At 41.3% G+C, this 22,359-nt stretch overlaps 1 protein-coding gene across 4 annotated transcripts in view; it reads left to right on the forward strand.

Annotated features, from left to right (window-relative positions):
* The window catches only part of Dscam2 (Down syndrome cell adhesion molecule 2), a 110,633-nt gene that overhangs the window by 37,117 nt on the left and 51,157 nt on the right, over positions 1-22,359 (forward strand). For all 4 annotated transcript variants that reach the window (XM_072298969.1, XM_072298968.1, XM_072298970.1 and 1 more), the window contains exons 5-6: positions 10,997-11,213; positions 13,225-13,462. In XM_072298969.1, coding sequence (XP_072155070.1) covers positions 10,997-11,213; positions 13,225-13,462 — 455 coding nt within the window. The remainder of the gene's footprint in view (positions 1-10,996; positions 11,214-13,224; positions 13,463-22,359) is intronic.

The raw sequence follows: 22,359 nt of genomic DNA on the forward strand, positions 1-22,359 counted from the left end.
GTCTTGGTAGAAATGAGATGCATGCAGGCAAAAAGGAACATGTGAAGTGAAATGAAAAATAAGAAAAAATAAACATTTTCTTTCATGACTTTTTTTAACGGGCTATACACCGGCGATACGGTCGTAATATCATAGTATCCGAACCGTGTATTTTCGTAAGTTTATTCATGGGCTTAGTATATACCCACATTAACTCACACGTACTCTTATAGTTACATTACAGTAAGCGTGATTATATGTCACTGTGCTTATCACTACAATCACTAAAATCCCACAAAATTAAACATTCCTAAGTAAAGTGTTACTCTGTGTTCTTTTTTGTGTCAGATCAACCCAAAAGACTTGGTTGCTCAACCCTTTTGGGCGCTTCTGGGTACCAGATGCGCCCTTTCCAGCCGTTCGACTCCCCCGATGTAACATGTACTATACTACATACCGTTTTGCCTTATGGGTAATGACGCCATTCTGGTACACCCGGGAAAATTTGATTTTTTTCTGCATCTGGTATTCGTAAAAGTTTTCGTGAAATGTTTTGCTTTAGGCATAACAATCTCGCACGGACGTATTACCTGGTTAAACTATTTTGGGGCTTCGTTATGCTTAAATGCCTCATATTCGAGGTTGTAGTTTCAGATTGATTCGAAAAAATCACGAACAGTCACGTGATCTCTTCATTTTAGTGACGTATTACTGTGCTATTTTGTGATTGGTTCATTTTCTCGGCGCAGCATCGTCAAGCGTCAGCTGTTTGCGGCTCTGGGTTGAAGGTTTAAGGTTATGTCAGAGAGAATAGAAAGTTAGAGGCCCGACTCGATGCTAGGTAATGGAAACAGATGCGCTCGCAGCGCGCTCGCTAGCAACGTACGCAACTACTATTTTCTATTGTTTTCCAGAGACTAGCGGCGGGTATGTTGCTGCCGGACCACCTTCACGTAGGCAATTTGTTATACATTGTCCGTCCGCAATACTCTCGCTTGGCCGTATGAAAACGTTCCTCGCATGCGCAGTATCAAAGAAGCGCCCTCCAACGCTTTGGCGTTGGAACTGCTTGTTTTGTGTTCAATCGACCCGAACCGTAGGTTACTCTGAGACATCGGGGTATGAAGAAAGTGTCCCTCGGAACTTATGTACTCTCGCTTTCCTCGGAACTCAGAGGTTGTGACTCACGTGTGGCTAACGCATTGCATTACCTTCGAAGCTATCCAGGTTCAATCCTGGTGACTGCCACTTAATTTTTAAGGAAGTCGCGGATTTTCAACACAAAGATTCGGTCCTTTCAACCAAACATTTGGTCAATTTGACACAGGAAAAATAAACACATTAAAAAATCAACCAACAGCTTATGTTACTCCGTGTTTTACTTCGCATACTAGCTCAAATATCACACGGAGTACACGGAGAAAAAAAAACACGGTTATTCGACGGTTACCACGGTAATAATGTCCCACGGGATTCTACGGCAGTGGAACCGTGGATTTTGGTAGTATTATTGATAAGCACAGTAGCATAACCATGCTCATAATGGTCTGTGCCCACAGTAATATTACGGTGAACACGGTCGTATCACCGTGCTCATCGTTACAAGAATCAAAATCCACGGTTCTACTACCGTGGAATCTCGTGTGACATTTCTACCATTGTAACGGTAGAATAACTGTGTTTTTCTCGGTGAAACACACTAAAAAATCAACCAACAGCTTGAGTTACTCCGTGTTTTACTTCGCACACTAACACAAAAGTCTGGTTACTTTTTTTCTCTGTATACAACCTCGGCCGTGGTTAAACCGCACAGTATAGCCGTGTTTTCTTTTTCTCTCTACGTGTTATCACTTTGTATGTAACGAACGGGCATTACGGACTCCTGATGGCAACATTGGATTACTGGACCATGAATGGATTGCGATGAAGTGAGGAGGGGGGGGGGCGGGTGGGAATGATGAACTGTGACCCAGTTGTCCTTCGGCTTGCTTCGTCGCTTTGACGCCTTGTCACCAATATCGTGTTGAAGGGAAACGGGCGCAGTCGAGTGCAAATTTGCGTAACCCAATTAAAGATGCAATAATCTGTCGCGTTTTTGTAGCCATCGGAACATGGACAAAGGTGACCAACCACCACCCTTTGCATCTGGAGGAGATCCTAATTACTGATTTTTCAAACGAGAAAAAGTGGAGACGTTAAAGCGCTGGATCAAGTTTCAAAAAATGCTGCAAGTCTACAGGGAAAGCGCACTGGGTTTCGAACATTCCACGAGGCTTTAGAACCTTAAAGAAGATGATATATATGCCAAAAACACTTACTTTCATGTTTTACCGGCTGATGCATGTCGCCCCTCCGGGTATCTTCAGTATCGAATATATTATAGAATTACAGGGTGCAATATGCATGATAAACTTGAATTTTTTTCTGTATTAACTTTATCAAAAGGTCCTGGTCCCTCCCTGTCTTTCTTCTCCGAAATCGAAACCATTCAAGAGTTTTAACAGGGCAAAAAAATCAATCGTTGATTGCAAAATGGACTGAATCGTCACGGTTAAATGAATTCTACCAACTTCCCTAAATTTTCTTCAACTTTTCTGAAGCAGTCATTTTTTTGAATTTCCATTGATTATTAGAACTTTCTATTCGAGACTCCATCAGAAGAAAACGAAAACATTACTCTCAAGTTCATAATACATCACGTACCATCAAAGTCTACTTTCAATGGAAAAATTATTTGGAGTTGTTTTATTTAAATTACATGTCTCTTGTTTGATGAGTATTTTAATCCTACACGCAAAACAAACAAAATACAACTGATAAACAGAAAAATGAACGAATAAAGTTCCATGATTCGAACACGAAGCCATAGCTCGAGAGAAGGCATCAAGTGGATGATATTCTTATTTACTCTCGCTACAATATGGCGCGCACTCAAATTGGAGAAAACTAACGACCAGAGATGTAAAGTCAGAGCCCCCTCGAAGCACTCCCTCCCCGAGCGAAGATAGTCAGCCTGGAAAAAGTATACTTGTCGAGCGCTACACAAAGCAATCCACCTCGATGGAGCTGTCTTCGATTCAAACTTCTCCGCCGGAAAAAAGAACTTTGTTCACTCGGCTCCCGGTTCAATTAAGAAAATAATGCTTTCTCTGTTTGTTCAAAAACGAGAACCTCGTGTCTCTAACTAATTTTGATAGAGTTGAATGAAAGTTCCCTCTCGAGCTGAGAATGCTCTGCCGCGGCGGAAGATTTTGGTACCTAAACCCTCGCTACAATTTTATTTTGAGTGCAAAAAAATAGGATTTTTGAGGCATGTTGCGCCTCAATATCTCAGAATGGGTCTGTTGCACGCAAGTGATACAGCCAAGTATTATACACTATTAACATATACTATTAACGGGTAAAATCACACGACAGCTATGCATTATTGAGTTTCTTGGTAATGGTCACATATATTGCTCTTGGAACAAATGAAGCGACGTCCCGTCTATTCTGGGGCACCGCATTTGTGCATGAGCTATGAAATAAAATAACATGGAACGACGACGCCAGTACTACGGCCATAAGGTTATTCGAGAAGGCCTGGGTGATGGTTATGTCCGCAAAATTGTCGTTCAAAGGAAACGGTCTGCAATATAAAATTCTCAGTTTACTATAGTGCAATCCGGTCCCACTACTTTCTTTAACACTGATCATTTCTTTGCACAGAATAATTCTATAACTTATCTCGGCGAGTCATTTTCTTTTTTAGGAAAAACAGATTTTACTTTTAAGCCGAAAACACTTTCTTTTCATTGGACAACAATTGTTACTTGTCTTCGGACAACATTTTCTTGTCCTTCGAAAGTAAATTTAATCGTCTACAAAAAATAATTTCTTCTCATTCGACAACAAAGATTACTTGTCTTTGGAAACCATTTTCTTTTCTTTCGAAAAGAAATATTTTTAGTGGGATCTTGTAAATTAACCCCTATACCCTCTAATTTTCTTTTGTTTTGAGCAAATTAGGCTCTCCCTTAGACATGATCCGACGAGTTTTTCTGTTAGCTAGACGGATACGATAGGAGAACTCACTTTTTGAAACACATCGACGAATCTCATCTAAAGTATTGAGTCCAAGAATGTCTCCGCAAAGAGCACAAAATTGAAAGAAAATTGTTATTTTGTGATTCTCAAGAGTGACAGTGATTCCAGTTTGGGCAAGATAATTTAATGCGGCAATTATATTCTTTAAACACAGTTTTTAAATTGAATTATTTCAAATTGAAGAAATGAGTCCAATAAGCCAGGATAACATTCAGTGAAGATTTAACCTCTGGAACGAAACAAGGAATAGACAAATAAGTCGCATTAATTGTGTTCTTGCCGTAGAATAGTAGTTGCGTATCGCGGAGTCTTCGTTAGGAAGGACTTCAGCGATTAAATTATCGATAGGAAAACCAAGAGCTAACAATTAGTTGAACATGAAATACTTAAAAATTTGAAAAATGCAGCAATTACTCGAGATCAATGGATGAGGATGATGTATAGAATACTTTCGGCGATGGCGGAAGGACCGTGGGGCTCCTTTCTTGCCGTGGAATAGCTTGTGCCCGCGGATCCCGCTCGTGGCGCGGGCAGAACCAAGGATGCACTAGCGGCACGTCAGGGAGTCCTAGAGTTTCCAGAAAAAAAAATCTGGGTAACCGGCAACATCTCCTTCTGAACATCCTGATTCCCATTCACACTGAATGGCGGTCCTTTCTTCACGGCGCCTTCGGCACTGGCGGCGAGGGCGAGCAGGCGGCCTACTCATCTGTTGATGCCGCCTGCAACGGCGGTGTGCCTCACTAACGTCTGCGCAGTCAAAGCCAAGGCATCCTCCATCCAATGGGTTGTCGGGCACGAGGTTGAGGTTGTCGGCCACTGCAGAGTTGTCGGGCACAAGGTTGATCGAAGAAAAGTTCCCTTTAGTCTCAAATTCTCGTATACTTCTTCTTGAAAGATGTTGCCCAGCGCCTCAGCTAGCTCTGTCCCCTTGGCGGACCTCACTGGACCTTGTTTGGTGAGACATCTGGCAACTCCGTCTCTGTCTCTTCATACAGGGGCGTAGGCCCCTGGCCCCTAGTACTTCTATACGGAGGCAACACATTAACATTTTTGTGTCTCAGGTAGGAGTTTAGCGTCTCGTAATTTTTTTTCGTCAGACCCAAATCAATGGTAATAGCAAGCGCTTCCACACTACAAAATTTTGACTCAAATAAGCCAGGATAACATAATTCAGTGAAGAATTAACCTCAGGAACAAAACAAGGAATAGAAAGATAAGTTGCATTAATTTGGTTCTTGCCAGCATGACTGTCCAGAGGATTCATCCTCACTTCTAGGTCATCATTAAAAATTCCGTAAGGCGAAGTGATACCTGTTTCTTTGTCAGGTGTAAGGGTGTTAATCCAACACTGACTCTGTACGAAATTTGAAATCACTTCATCATCATCTAACTTTTGCAAATATTTCATGACACTTTCAAGAAGACCTTCTTGCTGAAAGATTAATGTTAGAACCTTCCTGAGCGGCATACAAACATACGTCACTTTGATGGAAATTCTGCGAAATTTATCTTTTACATTGGTTCCCTTAGTGACGGTGATCCTGCCCTTATCTTTAAACCCCAGGGGAATACATACACCTTGTTCTCGTAAGGTATTTTTTACCGTATACTTTGTATTCCAACTTTGAAAAGTACTTTCTATCCATTTAAAAGTATCTTCCATTTGCAAGATGGTATCTTGAATTGTCTCTTTCTCGTCGTTAAAAATTTTTTGAAAAAATAATGGATACTTAGGTGCACGACTTACTTTACATTCCTTCTCGGGAGACAATGAGCCAAAAATGGACTCCATTCCAGAGGTTGACCGGCATTCAGAAGTGTCCGTTTCAGAAACGTCTGAGAAATCAGGATCTTCAAACGAATCGTCCAGCACGTCTTCAAAGTCCTTTACTAGCTCAGCATTCTTCGCCAGGGCGATTAATTTGGCTGCTCGCGACATAAAATAAGTTGAGGAGAATCACAGTAAAAGGCACTAAAACTAGAAACATTCACTGTATCGGCTTCGGCTACCGGACACTGGACAGAAGGTTCTTGATTCTGAAAATAAAGTTAGAAGGTGCCGGCATTACTTCATTACTTGATGCAACTCCCGCGTAATTTAGCTTTACAGATTTACTAAACAGCGCGGGCTACATGGTAAAATGTCATCTAATTTCAAAACGACAATTTCAACCTTAAGTTTAGATAGCCAAGGGCTCAATATTTTTTGAACTTTTAAGGATCGTGAACGACTGTCTGGCCGTGTTATCTGTGCGGCGGTGTTCTAAAGTTTTACGCCGGAGCGACCCGCAACTTCTGCTGTTGGATGGAGAGGGCCCCGAGACTAGTTTCGTGCGTTAGTTTACTCGTCCAATGTTAGTAACCATTCATTACTGCCGTCTAAAAATCACTCGTCTTGGAGAGCTTGGATACACGACAAGCGAGACAACTTTGACGGAGCAAAAATGACAAGTGTTCTTGTCAGAAGTTTCTGAGTTAGGGTTGCCACGTCAACGGAAAATCCCGAATCAAAAGAGACGGTATTTAAATAAACTGTTTTACAGTCCGGTTCGGCACATCTGACATCCATCCGACTGATTTAAAGAACGAATTGTTGTAGTGATTCTGCCCTACATTTCAAATTCAGATATTTTTAAGGGGTTTTCTTTAAGCTTTTTTTGAAATAGAAGTCATTCGACTGCTTCTGGCTCTCTTTTTTTCATAAGTTTAATTTTTTCCGTCTCAGACTTTTCAAGATTTACTTACTTGTTCGGTCTGTTGGAATCCTTGAATTGGTCGTGACCTGAACTTAGACTTTCGAACCTTTCTTTGTCGATGTGTCGCAGTTAAGGCAAGATTAATTCAAATAGATTCCCGTCATTCTTTTAAACGTCGGGTGATAATTTTTTTTTTTTTTTTTTTTTTTTTGGAGTATAGTTATGAAAAGACCAAGATTGATAGTTAGCTGAAACAAGATTATCGCAAGCGAGGATATCAGTGGTCATTATTACCTTATGATCGAAGAGAAAATGAATCGTGGAAAGCCTGGAAATTTTATAAATCCATCTGAGCCATATAAAAAAATCAATATCTCAAGGAGACCTATGTCGCCGGTGAAACTACCAGACCACGTATATGTCGCAGGCAATTAGCAATCGCCGGAAATTCACAAGCCAGTGGTGAATGAATATAGAAAATTAATTCTGAAATAAAAGAACCAGATTACAGTGCTGATTATGTTGCCTATAATGTGAATAGGCACTTTTCCACCCTTAAAACATGGCAGAATTATGCACATTCAGAAGAGAGTGCAGTAAACTCCGTGACATTAGTTGGGTTGAGATCGGACAGGCAACTAAACTAACACAGTGACAAAGCGTAGAGTATCACAAAAAATGAAGGCGCTTCAAGCCGAGCTCATACTTTTGAAGACCATAATCTTAAAAATTGCATTATGCCGATGCGCATTATTGCGATTTATTGAAATAACGTGTGAACCGCTTGCAAATTGCCGGCGATTGCTAATTGCCTGCGACATATATCTTGTTTGCGGCGTTTGAAAATCTCCGCTCCCAATTAATGGTTTTAAAGGAAAATAAATCAGTATCATTCCTTGAAGTTTTCATAGAGTTTCCTTCGCACGGGGGAGAAAAATCATAGAAGTTTTCAAGAATCAACGTCGAGTGGTTTTCTATTTAAAGAATAAAGTATGACAGGATGTATGTAACATTGCAAAGCAAGATACGTGGTCTGGTAGTTTCTTCGTTTATATGTGTGAGAGTAAGAGGTTAAAAAAAGAATGGACCACTAGACCAGGTACGAATTTCAGCATTCTGATTCAGGTTTCTTAACCGAAATTTCACGTAGAATACGATGCGCGCAACAAAAATTACCGAAATCAACTCCTTATGAAGAAATTAAATGATTCTTGATGCGTGAATTCAAACCACCCGCTCATGAAAACTCAATGCTATACGTGATTCACACCGCGCGCTAAACATTATCATGACAGTCTCTGCGATATAAAAATCTGGCAACCTCAATGTTGACGCTTTGGCTCAGTTATACCAAATTGCTTATAGTTTGAACAACACAAGGTGGGAAATGAACGTTTGCTCGATTGAGAGGCTGGCTGAAACCGTTGTGGTGCGCGATTTGACTCACGTAGAGCTTTGAGTTTCTTGTGAGCGGGCCTTTTTAAATACCTCGTAACCAATGTGAAATAAAAACGTTAAAATCTTCCTTAGGAGTTGATTTTAGTAATTTTCGTTGCGCAAATCGTGTTCCACGTGAAATTTTGGTTAGGTAACATATATTAGAATGCTTAAATTCGTACCTTGTCTAGTGGTCCATTCTTATAATAACGATTTCTTCATCATTCAGTTTTATGGCAACGATAATAGTTTTACCTACTGGAAAAGCGTTACCTAAAGCTACTCAAGTAATTTTTCTACTTTCAAAAATACCGTAAGTAACTAAGAATTCTCAGTTAGTTCGGCAGCGCGGATGCAGAGTTGAGATTAAGTTGATGTTTTGCTACTCGACAAACTTTGAAGCTCTTGCAGTCGCGAAGTGCTTTCTCGTTGGCAGACTTTCAACTCGCAAGCGAGTCTTCGGCGATTGATGTGAAGTCCACTTTCAAAGAGACAGTCGCCATCAACTCAATCGTTGCCCAAAATGAACTTTGAGCTTGAAAACAAGGTCTTTCTCGGCAACTACATGACGAGCAGCGCGTCAACGCTTCAGCACACCCGAAAAAATATAGTGAATCACAGTATCATTAGTAACCACACATCAGTATTAGATAAGAATGCTGAAAGTCGAGCTCTCTAGCTGCATGGGACTCCTGGTGCATAGATAATAAAACACTTATCTGCATAGGGAAACTAATGGCACACATGTTAATTCTAAAGCAAGCCAGAGATTTTAGTTCCTCTTTGCAAAGTGTAGTCCAAGTGGAACTGCAATATGCAGTAACCTCTCTTTCTTTTAAGAGAACTCAAGGGACCGACCGATGTCCCCTCTATGGAGAGGTCCTCATTGATCATCAAAAGACGGATGGATAAACTCCGACCATAATGACTCATGAGACTAAGGCATACTATTCAGGGGTGCAAAACTCTACGATCCCTCAATGGTAGGATTACAGGCTAGCGGTGTGCACCGGTCGGAAATGGTATACACTGAACGGAAGGTGTGGCACCGAGAAATCATGAATTTTCAACAATCAAAACGCGCACCGTAGTGAACGCGCAATGCGTGAAGTTTTCCTATAGTCTTGTAGGCGCTAATATGCTCCGCGCCGACCGCCCTGTGCTTGTTGGCGCAATGCGTGAAGTATTCATGCAGTCTTGTAGGCGCCAAATGCGTTGTGTGCCGACCGCACAGTGTTCGGCACGATTAGTTTAACTCGCGGAGTCAGCGTATTTCACGTTTTTGCACTCTGTATGGATTATAATCGATTAAAATGTAAAAAATACTCAAAATCTAATTGTTCATTTACAAGCGGTCAACACTATGCCCGCACCTCTGGTGAAAATGCGCTGATTTATCAGCCGTTAGAAACTCGTAAACAACGGCGGTAATCATTGTTAACGCTCTTGAGAGGGCAAAATTGTAGGTATGAACCTGCACCTTGACTCATTAGCCAGATCGACGACCGTTCTCTACAGAGAAAGAGTTGTTCCGTTGCCAAGTTCGTTATGTCGGGCGAAGAAAACACATATTTTTTATACAGGAAGGAATAAAAAACAACTCATTTGGCCCAAAATAATAATACAAAATCAACAACGCAAAATGGGACTATGGCCGCAAAATAAAACACAAAACAACAAATCGTTTTGTAGTTATCACAACTGTATCAACCGGAAATTAAAAAAGGAAAATTAAGAAGTAACTCAAACACACACTGAGCCTCATCGCTGTCATTTCGTTACAGTTCTGAAGTTTGAGGCTCTTCCTAATTTTTCCCTTCAGGCTGAAAATGCAGTTGTGATATCTGCGAAACGTCCCGGTTTTTCATTTTGTATTTTATTTTCCGGTCTTAGCCCCATTGTTGGTTGTTGATTTTACGATACAGGAAGTTGAAGGGATCTACCAATTTCCTCGCCACAGAGAGGTTCTCGTTATAACGATAGTCGCTATAGAGAGAGACTACTGTACCTGGATCCAATCTGCCGTGATAACGATAAGAGCAGTAAGTGCAAAAATGAAGTTCTGAGAAAACGGACTCAGAAGCGTCTGACCGGACAATTGTATTGAAAGAAGCCTCCGTTCCTTGTCAAATTGCCATTAATCATCCGAAAGACTCTTAAAAATCGTTGGGGTGATTAAAAATCGACTTATTACTCCATGAGTGTTGAATGTGTCATGTGTTCGACTTATGACATGTGTTGAAATCAAGTTTTTTTAGGTGCAAACCACATTTGATACGTACCATAAGCTAAAACTCAGCTTCTGTATGTACTTAATCGGAAAAATAAAAGAAAAATAAAATTTCAATGATTTTAAAAGGGTATTTTTTATTTTCATATTAGGCTAGTGTCAGGCAAGACAGCCGTAAGTGCTATCTTCGGCATACTCTCGTGGTTGTGTTTTGGACGCTCAACAAACACATTTTCAGTTTAGAAATCGGGACTGTACTTAAACGCATTGTTCATTGATTCTGGAGGTATAATGTCATTCACGGCTGTTATTCCTGAAACTACGTCATTTTTTGCGCACTTGCGGCTTCCTCATAAATCTTGCTTTCATAAAATTCAGATGAATTTTAATGTTTTTGCTATCTCAGTGATTTCATCTAAAAGAGATCAGGCGAATTTTGAAGGAACTCGATTTCGACATTTTGAGGCTTACTGCTCTCTTGGCTATGACGGCAGGAGTGCAATAATGAAGTATGGTTCTTGTAACATTGTGAAGATGCATATTTGAAGGGTGGTCGGTGTTGCAGGTGGTTTCAGATGGGGCCCGGCGGGGAGCCGCTGATGCTGGAGCAACGGGTGCGCGTGAGGGTGGCCGGGCCGGTGCTGGCCATCAAGGCCGTGACCAGCGAGGACGCCGGCCTCTACAAGTGTTCCGCCTCCAATCCCGCCGGCGAGGCCCAGGCCGAACTCCGCCTCAACGTCCTGGCTCCACTCCACGTCCAGGTCGTTCCCGCCGTCCTCTCCGTAAGTGAAAATCACCAAAATGTCATTATATAGATTTATCAATAACACATCAGAAATTTTAGTTACAGTAGTCCAAAGAATGACACGAAACAACAACTATAAGAAATCCCGGGAAACAAGGCTTAAGTGGAAATTACTACAACGTCATTATATTGATTTATCAATATCATATCAGAAATTTTAGTTACAGTAGCCCGAATAATGACATGAAACAACAAGAAAAAGTCGTGGGAAACAAGGCTTGGACTCAATGGAGAATTTGGAGGTGTCTGATATTAGTTGAATTTCTTGTCTAGTAGGAAACCACCGAATGAACTAAACACGAGGGTACCCTTGCTTTAAACATTGATCAATCATCTGAGGAGAAATGACAAAATTAAAAAAAAGTAAAAGCAGAATTGCCTTACGCTATGACAGTTTATTATATGAAAATTACATTTCACTTAGCCGAGGCTTTTCAACCATACCCGGTCATCATCAGGGTACAGAATTACACAAGAGCATGAAACTACTTAATGCATAAAAATGTAGATACACGCACTAACTACAAATAAGCAACTACATTTTTTACAAGCAAAGCAATTCTGCTTCTAAAATACGTGTGGTTAAATGGAAAATGCTGTCAGATGACGTCCTTTGGCGGTGCATTATATCATCTTCAAATCTATTTTTTGTCATTTCCATATCAATTTTTTTTTTTTTTTTGAAACATACTGCGAAGTCAGCTCTTAAAGCACTCTTAGTAGACGCGATAAAAAATTTGCGTGCAAATTATCCCTTAAATAATCGGAAAGTATTGTGAACCCCGCACTCCCTGGTAAAAATTGGCGACAGGAGCTGCGTTTCAAAATACCATAGGAGTTCTTATAGCCGACTGAACAAGGTGATAGAAAATCATATAGCTGGCTGTAGAAAGTGGGAAAAATCCTACGGCCGGGCTACACGAAGCGATAAAAAATTAAACAGCCGGGCTATAGTTCCTGTCGCCGGGCTTTGCACTTTATCGCCTGGCTGTTGCTCTTTCGCCATCGCCTATAAAAGGCTTTAAGAAATTCGTGTGCTTTGTAAATCCGCAAGTTTGCACGGAATCACCATAATATGTATTTACAAAACGCACATTATATTTTCCTTTACCACAATTTGTTTTCATCAATTAAAATGAGAATAATCCATACAGAGTGTGCAAACATTTCAACGTCATGAGTTGAAAAACGCTGACTCCGCGAGATTAAATATTAGAGCCTAACATAAAGCGGAGCGGCGGCGCATTGGCACCTACAAACCTAACAGGGATACTTCACGCATTGCGCAATGCGTGAAGTATCCCTGTTAGGTTTGTAGGTGCCAATGCGCGTTCCGCGCTGGCTGCCCGCCCGCCGCGCTGCGCCGCAGCGTATCACGGCGCTTGAAGCAACTATTTCACACCAGAGGTACTGCACAGTATCGTACGAAATGGAAGGCGCTCCAACATATTAAGAATGACAGGCATCCTTCAAAAGTACGGAGCTTCCCTCGCAAAATAAATTAAGATACTACAGCCCAAAAAGAGAGCTGTAGTCCAAAACCTCACTATGTCCTAGCATCCGTAATTAGTAACGGATAGCATACACTTTATCATCGTCAGGCTGTTGCTTAGTTGCCATCGGCTATAAAAGGCTATAAGATATTGTGTTGCCGGCTATAGAAGCTATTGGAAATCTTACAGTCGGCTGTAGGTCCATGGTATTTTGGAACACAGATTCTACTGCTAATTTTTACCAGGGCTATTTTACCACCTTGTTACCTAAAAATTAAGTGAAAATATAATTCTCGAAGTTTAAAACTACCATCATTGATTATCAATTAGGCCCTACGACGCGCAACATTGGACTTTTCGGGATCGTTTCGTCGCTCACAACTTTGGTTGAGAGATGCCCTAACAATAAATCGGGGTTCCTGCCGTACCAATAAAAAGGTGTGAAAGTTCTTCATATTGCTTGTGCTCACCTGGATGTGTAATTTTCTCGCGTAGGTGCACATCGGTGGGATTGCCGAGTTCAAATGCGTCGTCTCGGGGAGCGGGTACTCCGGGCACCTGATTGGCTGGTACAAGGACGGTCGGCCCATCCTGAGCGGATCCAGCGGGAGGGTGACCGGAGACAGTCTCGTCGTGAGCAGCGTCGGCCGTGAGGATCGAGGCATGTACCAGTGTCTAGTCCGACGGGCAGAAGGAGAAACCGCTCAAGCCTCCGCCGAACTTCAACTCGGAGGTAAGCTCAAAACTTACACCATCTCTAAGGGGCCGTCCTTAAATTAGGAAACGATTTAGGGAAAAAGGGGTTTAAGGAGAAACCGCTCAAGCTTCCGTCGAGCTTTACCTTGAGGGTGAGCTCATGAGTTGCACCATGTCCAAAGGGGCCGTCCCTAAATTACTGAACGCTTCAGGGGAAATGGGGTTTAAAGAGAAACCGCTCAAGCTTCCGTCGAACTTCAACTCGGAGGTAAGCTCATAAGTCACATTATCTCCAGGGGGATGTCCCAAATTACGTAACGCCTCAGGGGAAATGGGGTTTACGGAGAAACCGCTCAAGCTTCCGTCGAACTTCAGCTCGGAGGTGAGCTCATACGTTGCACCATCTCCAAGGGGTCGTCCCAAATTGCGTAACGCTTCTGGGGAAATAGGGTTTAAGGAGAAACCACTCAAGCTTCCGTCGAACTTCAGCTCGGAGGTGAGCTCATAAGTTGCACCATCTCCAAGGGGCCGTCCCTAAATTACGTAACGCTCTAGGAGGGAGGGGGTTCGAAAGGAGCGTTGTACGTCATTTTTTGTACCCGTTAATGGATAGGGGCGTTGACGGGCCGTTAACGGATAGCTTTACAAGAGGGGCGGGTAGGGATGGGGTGGGAGGCGGGTCAAAAATGCTGAAAAAGTGCGTCACGTAAAATCAACGAAATTCGGCGTTCGGACACCATCAGGATTGTAACAGTATGCCACATCTTTGATTGAAGTGGCGAAAATTTCTGCAGAATTGGCCCCATTCATTCAAATGGGGCCATTATCGTAATACTTGGGCCTGGAGTTTTCAATTTCAGAGTTAGCCACAGATTGCCAATCTGTAAGGCGATACATCAGCTTTTTTTTTGAGAAGTGCGGTTACGTGTCCTTCGTCCTCGATCGTTAGATCCCCCTTGAATTGCAATGATGACGCCGCTGCATCCCCGACCAAAGTCAGGTACGATACAGAATAATACCCAGTCACGGCCGGATTAGCGTTCAGGGGCTAGTGGTTGAAGAGGGCCCGCACATTGGCGGATTGCATATTCTCTAAATTGAAGGCATTTCATCCGCAACGACTTGCTTATGCATGTACATTATTTATAATCAAGGATTGGAAAGTCATTGACCCTTGAGTACGAAGGCACTGTCCTGGAGTGTCCTGGGCCGAATTTTGTCGGCTTTTTCACACGGAGTGCAACATTCATCGATGAGAACAAACCGCACCTCCGGCTAATCAGAAGCGCTAAGCCGGGCTTTCGAGACCCGTCGTAAGGATATTTAAGTACGGGGAATTACCCTATAGGAAAAGTGGAAACCCTAAACCAACCAAAAAATCCGCTGAAAACTTCAAACGCGTTTCCCTCCGTACAAGGTTTTCCGGCATAGGCCATTATTGGAAATACCGCATAATATCTTTAAAACAGAAAACGACTTACAGCTTCTTTGCGAAGGGCAGCAGTAGCAGCCTGCTACAATCTAGCCCTGTCTTCAGGGTTTTTACCATGTGAAAATGACCGCCATGTCATTACTAGAAAAAGTAATCAGGACACGACGGGGGTTTTCACAACTGAACGTTGCAACATGAATAAATACTACACAAAAAACACGTTAAAAGACCCGAAAGAAATGTCTCAGAATGTTTTCCATGATTTGGTGTTTTTACGAGTTTATTCTGGGTTCAAACATGGTTTTTTTTGGCGGGACATTCGAGTTTTACGCGTTTGCGGCCGAATGCCAAAAAATCCGCATTTATTGCCAAAATCAACCTCTATACACCCATTTTTAGGTCAGTACTAGTCCTGAAAAGAGACCGTAAATGACCAAATCATGATGCGTTCCGTAAAATATATACCTTCAACGAGCAAAACCCCGAATAAGAACTGAGGAGATGCAAATAGGGTATGCCCAAAATGGCCCTTTTCGATACCTCTCTTAGCCAAGAAGTTGGAAGACTCGATTCTCCTCGTTTGCAGCATTTTATAACTTTTTTATATGTATAACTTGCAATCGAAACTATCTCATTTGGCACTATTTTTAGTGGCTACGCCCAGTTTCATCCTTGCCTTCCTCCTAGACTCCGCGCCGTATAAAAATCTCTCGACGCCCTTGACGCTGCTGATAATAGCGCTTCGTCGCCTTCGAGTGCCTCCCTCCCCTTTCCCCCTCGCGCCTTGGATCCTGGGAGTCTCCAAGAAGCGAGATAATTATAAAAGCTCGGCAAGTTAAATTTTCGTTAAAAGCTCGATGAGACGTGGATGCGGAGTTTAAATAGATTTTCGAGTGAAAGGAGGGCGGGCAAGCCCACCCCGCGGCTTGAATGACTTCTCGAATACCTGTTTCGTTTTCATTATCATTCACTGTTAAACGAAGTTACGGCGCGTAGCTCGCTGCCGCGCGCCCCAGCCACGTTGTCACTTAATTTCACCTGACGAAAAGGACGTTTGCCCGAAGGCTCTACTTTTTTTGAAGAGCAAGGATTGAAAATGGCTGACGAAAATTGGATCGGGTCCGTTTCCCGCAGAAAATATCGTCTCTTATCGCTGAAAAAAAGGTGTGGTAACATGTACTACAAGGCCACTTGATTTTTTACACAGTGATACTTTTTATTGGAAATAACCAGTATTACAGTAGTATTTACCAGTACTCTGATGTTACTTACCATATTATGGTAATGCTATCATAGAGTCTAGTGTTTCTTACCATACTTATATCACTGTGTCAGAGTATGGTAAAATCTACCACATTTCTATCTCAGTCAATCTACATATAGGATTACGCATGACAAAACAGACGACCAAAGATTGGAATTAGTCGAAAAATTTGAAGTGAATTAGATTTGGAGGTATGACGTGGAAACCTCACGTAGAAAATATTTGTCTTTTCAGTTTTTACGTTTGGTTTTCTCTATTTTAGATAAGAAAAAATTACTAGCATGATGACATAAAATGTCTCAAGAATAATGGATCTCTAGACAAGGTATGTAATAAAGCACTGTAAAACATGTTCTTCCTTCAAAATTTTATAAGAAAGCAAATCACCCAACGAAAGTCTTGAAAGTCAACTTTTGAAAGTGCCACAGAGGAAGATTTTTGAAGAATTAGCTTAAGGAATTTCAAATTATGTTCCATGGGGGGAAAAACGAAGGTTAAGGTAGGTTTGAAATATACGAAAAAATTCTTGAAAATAGAGTTTTACTTACTTCCAATAAGTATTTTTATTCAGTTCTTATATTGTGGCGTTGCGACATGAATACATTGAAATTTCATTTGGGTATCTACATTGATCAAATGGCAAATATCCTAATGACTGTTTCCCAATTTGATCTATGTTGAAAGCGCTTGTGAATATCTCGTTTAGCCGAGATATATCGCATTTCGAAAAATTCGGTTTGTGTCGTCATCTACCGCGGTAGTGACACCCTTGGCTTCGTTCACCTTGCTTTCATCCAAGTTTAACGTCAGGTAACAAATGTAAATGTGTGTCTCCATGACTGATGAAAGCAAGGTGGAAGAAACTAAGGATGTCACTACTGCGGTGGATAACGTCACAAACCAAACTTTTCAAAGCGCTATTTCTCGGTTACACTGGAAAAAAAAACACATTGGATCTAGAGTCCAGACTCTTAAAAACATCGACAAGAAAAAATACTCTTAATTCAATTATATTTAAGCTCAAATCAAGAACCAAGCCTCTTAATTTGAGCGGATTTACTTTTGATTTAAGCTTAAATCCGATTGAATCAGGAGTATTTTTTCTTGTCAATGTTTTCAAGAGTCTGGACTCTAGATCCAATGTGTTTTTTTTTTCCAGTGAAGATGTAATTTTAAACGATCAACCGTTTTCTAAAATCATGTGAATCTCATAATGGGCCAGTTACGCTGGTTACAAAATCATGTATTGATGCTTGATTCTTGTAGATCAGCTAAAAATAATAAGTTCTCTCAATTGACAAGAAAAAATACTCCTGATTCAATCAGATTTAAGCTTAAATCAAAAGTAAATCCGCTCAAATTAAGAGGCTTGGTTCTTGATTTAAGCTTAAATCCGATTGAATCAAGAGTATTTTTTCTTGTCAATGTTTTCAAGAGTCTGGACTCTAGATCCAATGTGTTTTTTTTCAGTGTTGAATAATGTGCGCGACCAATTCTAACGTCGCTAATCAAGTGACATGACAACATACAACCTCCTTGGAAACTGCGTTGCGAACAGGAGTCGCCTGCTTTCCTCGCTTCTCTCTTTATCGGGAGCTTGTTGATTGAACGGGAACAAGTTGGCGTAACAAATAGCTACTTTAACGCATCGCCGTGAAAAAGAATGATTTATGCCGGCGCGCTTTTGAGGCGGTCCCACTCGCAATTCCGCGGTGAATGTGCTCGCGAACGCGCGTCCCTTTGCGAACCGCTCGAGCAGACCAAACACGAGAGCAAGGTGCTGTACTGCCGTGCTAAGGAAGAACGCCGTATGAACACTCGAGAATTGCCAAATTTCATTCGATAAAATGCTTATTATTGAGGAAAATTATGAATATTTTTCCTTGAAATTTTCAGGAGATTTAGTCCAAAATACGAACAAAATTCTCTGAAAAATTGGAAGGTAAAGACTCATAAGTTTGCCAAGGAATTTGTGTTTTATCAAAGATAATTTGGCAATGCCTGGAGGTTCATACGGCGTTCTTCCTTAGCACGGCAATGTATCCATCCGCACGATTAATCAGGTGATTAGGGGGTGAGAAAATTAGAGGGCGGAAAGGTGAACTCCACCTGATGTCGAGGCTCCGGTGCTGGTTGCGCGGAAGCGATTTTATATCCGACTTCTCGACACTTTTGCCGTAAGTTCATTTTGTGATGAGCCGTGTATAGCATAAGCGTTTATGTGGCTCGCGGCTCATCGCAAACTCCGCTTACGGCTCTCTTCCGTCACACGGCAGACCCAGTGGCCGCGGTCGTGCTCTGCGATTTATCGATTGATCTGCAATTTAAACCTATGGAAAAGATCGATGGACAGGGTGTGCGCAATGAACACCTTCATAATCGATTCTTTACCGCAACTTCAATCAGGGAAATATAGATAATGGATCTGTCACGCTTCACCACTCGGCAGACCTTACGGGTGAATGGTGTGCAGATCCACGCCCGTCTTTAAGTAACGTATGTAATCTTCGAATCTTTAGCTGACTTCGGTCCACCGGGAATTCGCCCTCACCCCTTGATTTCGTGAAAAATTTTCTGCTGGGAGGTTGTGTTTCATATGGTGACCTGAATAAAATATCACATACCCCGACGTAATTCTAACTACCTAATTACAGATTGGATTTAGCATTGAGCATTCTACAGTGGACTCTCGATAGTTCGAAATTGAAGGGAATCGGCTATTTCTTCGAATTAGCGAGGTTTTGAATCAAAGAGATTCCATGTGGAGAAATGTCGAATTATAGAGGTTCGAATAAAGAGGGGAAAATGGACGGATTTACGCCAAAAGGAACCAAAAATATCAGTTTATTTCTTTACAGAAGTAAAAATTAAGAAGCTAGAAATTCAGGGATTTATATTTTCCCATTGTTACATACACCACGCACTTGAAGTATGTTCAATCACCAATAGCTGCTCTGTTGTCTTACGTCTGTTGTTTAAACGTAGCCTCACGAGCACAATATTGAATTTAAGTTTGAGCAAGTTGACTACATTCAGTTCAATCGTGGAGTATTTTTGTCGAATTTATATCGCCTTACTATGGTAAATGAAGGGCATTAACCGAAGAAGTGAGGGTTGAATTATTGCCACCATGTGGGATGCGTACCTAAGTTGCACCTTCGCGTCTCTCGACATGATTGAAAAAGGGATGAAATGAAAAATCCCGGGGAAATGCATTCATGAAAGCTCGCGTTATCTGGCGTGCAGTACGTGTGAAATACGTGTGCGTGACGTGCTACGGACGGCTTGCTCTTCCTTCCCAACAGTAGGGGTGTTGTCAGAGTAACGTAATATAACATTTGGATCGCAGAGGTTTTCCGTCGTTGATCTGTGATTAAAACGTGTGAAATTCCATGTATGAATTGATAGAGATTAATTTATATTTTTTGGTGCAACTTGGATATGCCTTTAAAAGAACTTTGCCTGCGGTAATTTTTATGGTGAGATCTCGGGAGCGATTCATGTCAATCAGATTCGATATACAGGGTGTCCCAAAAGTCCGTACCCCCCCTCGTAACTTTTGAACGGTTGAAGATAGAAAAACGAAACTTTGGGAATGTTTCTATCTTAAAGGAGACCATCTTCTAGGGGGGTCAAAATTTTTGTCCCCCCCTCAGGGGGGGCTCGGGGGCCCCCAACTTTTTTTTTTTCAAATGGTAACCCCTATCTTGTGATACCTCATTCAAAAGAGCATAAAAAACTAAGAATTTTGGCGCAAACCGCAAATCAATATCTTAATTTTTAACCGAGTTATGATAGGTCAAAGGTCAACTTTGACCTATTTTCAAAAAATCATATCTCCGGTTCAAATTATCGTAATTAAAAAAATAAAACGGGAAAATTTACCAAATTGTAAGCACTTTCAAGTAAAAATCACAGAAATTACTTCAAACTAATTTTAAGGGGGGTTTCGGACCCCCAAATACGTCATTTTAAAGGTCATACGATATTCTCACGAAATGAGCCAATTTTCCCTTACTTTTCCTTAACATTATCTTAGAAAGTTCAAAATCAGTTCAACATTGCGTTTTCAAGTCCCCAAACGAACAAAGTTTTTTTTAAAAAAATGAAATTTAAATGGTTGAATTAAATCACCTTAAATTTCGTTTTTTGAACTTCGCCAAAAATTTGGGGACTTGAAAACGCAATGCTGAACTGATTTTGAACTTTCTAAGATAATGTTAAGGAAAAGTAAGGGAAAATTGGCTCATTTCGTGAGAATATCGTATGACCTTTAAAATGACGTATTTGGGGGTCCGAAACCCCCCTTAAAATTAGTTTGAAGTAATTTCTGTGATTTTTACTTGAAAGTGCTTACAATTTGGTAAATTTTCCCGTTTTATTTTTTTAATTACGATAATTTGAACCGGAGATATGATTTTTTGAAAATAGGTCAATGTTGACCTTTGACCTATCATAACTCGGTCAAAAATTAAGGTATTGATTTGCGGTTTGCGCCAAAATTCTTAGTTTTTTATGTTCTTTTGAATGAGGTATCACAAGATAGGGGTTACCATTTGAAAAAAAAAAGTTGGGGGCCCCCGAGCCCCCCCTGAGGGGGGGACAAAAATTTTGACCCCCCTAGAAGATGGTCTCCTTTAAGATAGAAACATTCCCAAAGTTTCGTTTTTCTATCTTCAACCGTTCAAAAGTTACGAGGGGGGGTACGGACTTTTGGGACACCCTGTAATTTACAAACTGTTGATGTCCTAGCCGCATGCCACATGAAATTTAGTCCATTACTAAATTTTGGCTGATACTTTTTTGTAATTAATCTGTAATATTCATGCGTGCACCCCAATTTCATTATTCAACTTGCGTTATTTTAAAATGTGCTTTCACTCATTATCATCGTGAAAGTCATCGAAGCATCCGTCTAATTGAAAGTTCTTTTTCCAGCGTCTTGAGGTTTTGATTATTTTCATTCCGGAATAGATTCAAAGCATTTTTTTCGGTGTTTTGCTCTTTTGTATTTCAGTCATGAGACGGAGTTCCTTAGCGTTTTTAATAATTTTTCCATGCCGTGATTCAATAGATTTCTTCTACGACCAAAAATTATGTTCTCCTTTTGAATCGTATTTTGAGTTTTTTGATACTTCATTAAAACATGACCATGAGATGGACAGAGGGTATCGAGCATGAGTAACCCAATATTTAATGTTATTCTGCGAAAAGGATTCCGTTATGTAGTCTTGGCAGCGTTGCAGTAAGGAGACCAATTTCCGAGTGCACATACGACCAGCTTGTGTGTCAAAGATTTAAGGGATGGATATTAAAGCAGGCTTGCTTGCTGCTCCTCTTGCCCGAGGTGCATATGTCAACTTCCAGTTAAATCACCTTGCGCAGCAGTTCTCACGACTAAGAATTCTAAATCAGAGCTTCGTGACCTCGGCTTATGAGGAAGAAGAATTCTCAGTGATCGAGTCATCTCACTTTTTGTATGCATTTTTCATGGCATTTATTTCCGCACGATTTCAAAGACGTTCTTCGTCGCCAAAACAAGTTTGTATTCCTTGGTCGTCCTCCTCAACCTTCGTTCGGACTTAGTAAAGACTAAATTGCAAAAAAATTCTTAGAGGTCATTCTCAGATCCTTTATACCCATTCTAACACCACAGGCTAAGTTTCCAGTCACATCCATTTATAACACGACGATCCACTCCAGAGAGTAAAATTTCAGCGGTGAAATTCAATTTCTCTTTTTTGTCTCGGTTTTGTCGACTTAGTACAGGGGAGAATTTCATGAGCCACCTTGCGCCGTCCGCAGCGCGAATGGCGCACGACCCGCCTTTCATTATTACACTTCATTTAGTGTCGATAGTTCATTAATTACTTCATACGGCCAGTGTGTAATCTTGAAAATCGAAAAAAAAAATTACACGATACACGAGTTTCTCCGGCAAGGAGCACTCTCCGCAAGAAATCGTTCCTCATCCGCCCGCCGGGAGAGCCGCGGCGTGCTGCCAGCTCGAAACGCGCTTAGACGCCTACAAACCTAAAGGGCTACTTCACGCATTGCGCAATGCTTGAAGTATTCCTTTAGGTTTGTAGGCGTCAGTGCGCGTTTCGATCTGGCAGCACGCCGCGTCGCAGCGTGCCATAATCTTGCCCACAATTAATAGGTTAGGGTGTTAAAATGTAGGCAATTCGACATCAAATTCGAAATTAGCGACTCAAAAACATCAGTTACGAAACTTTCG

The sequence above is a fragment of the Bemisia tabaci genome, chromosome 3 (assembly GCF_918797505.1).
Source record: "Bemisia tabaci chromosome 3, PGI_BMITA_v3".
NCBI lineage: Eukaryota > Metazoa > Arthropoda > Insecta > Hemiptera > Aleyrodidae > Bemisia > Bemisia tabaci.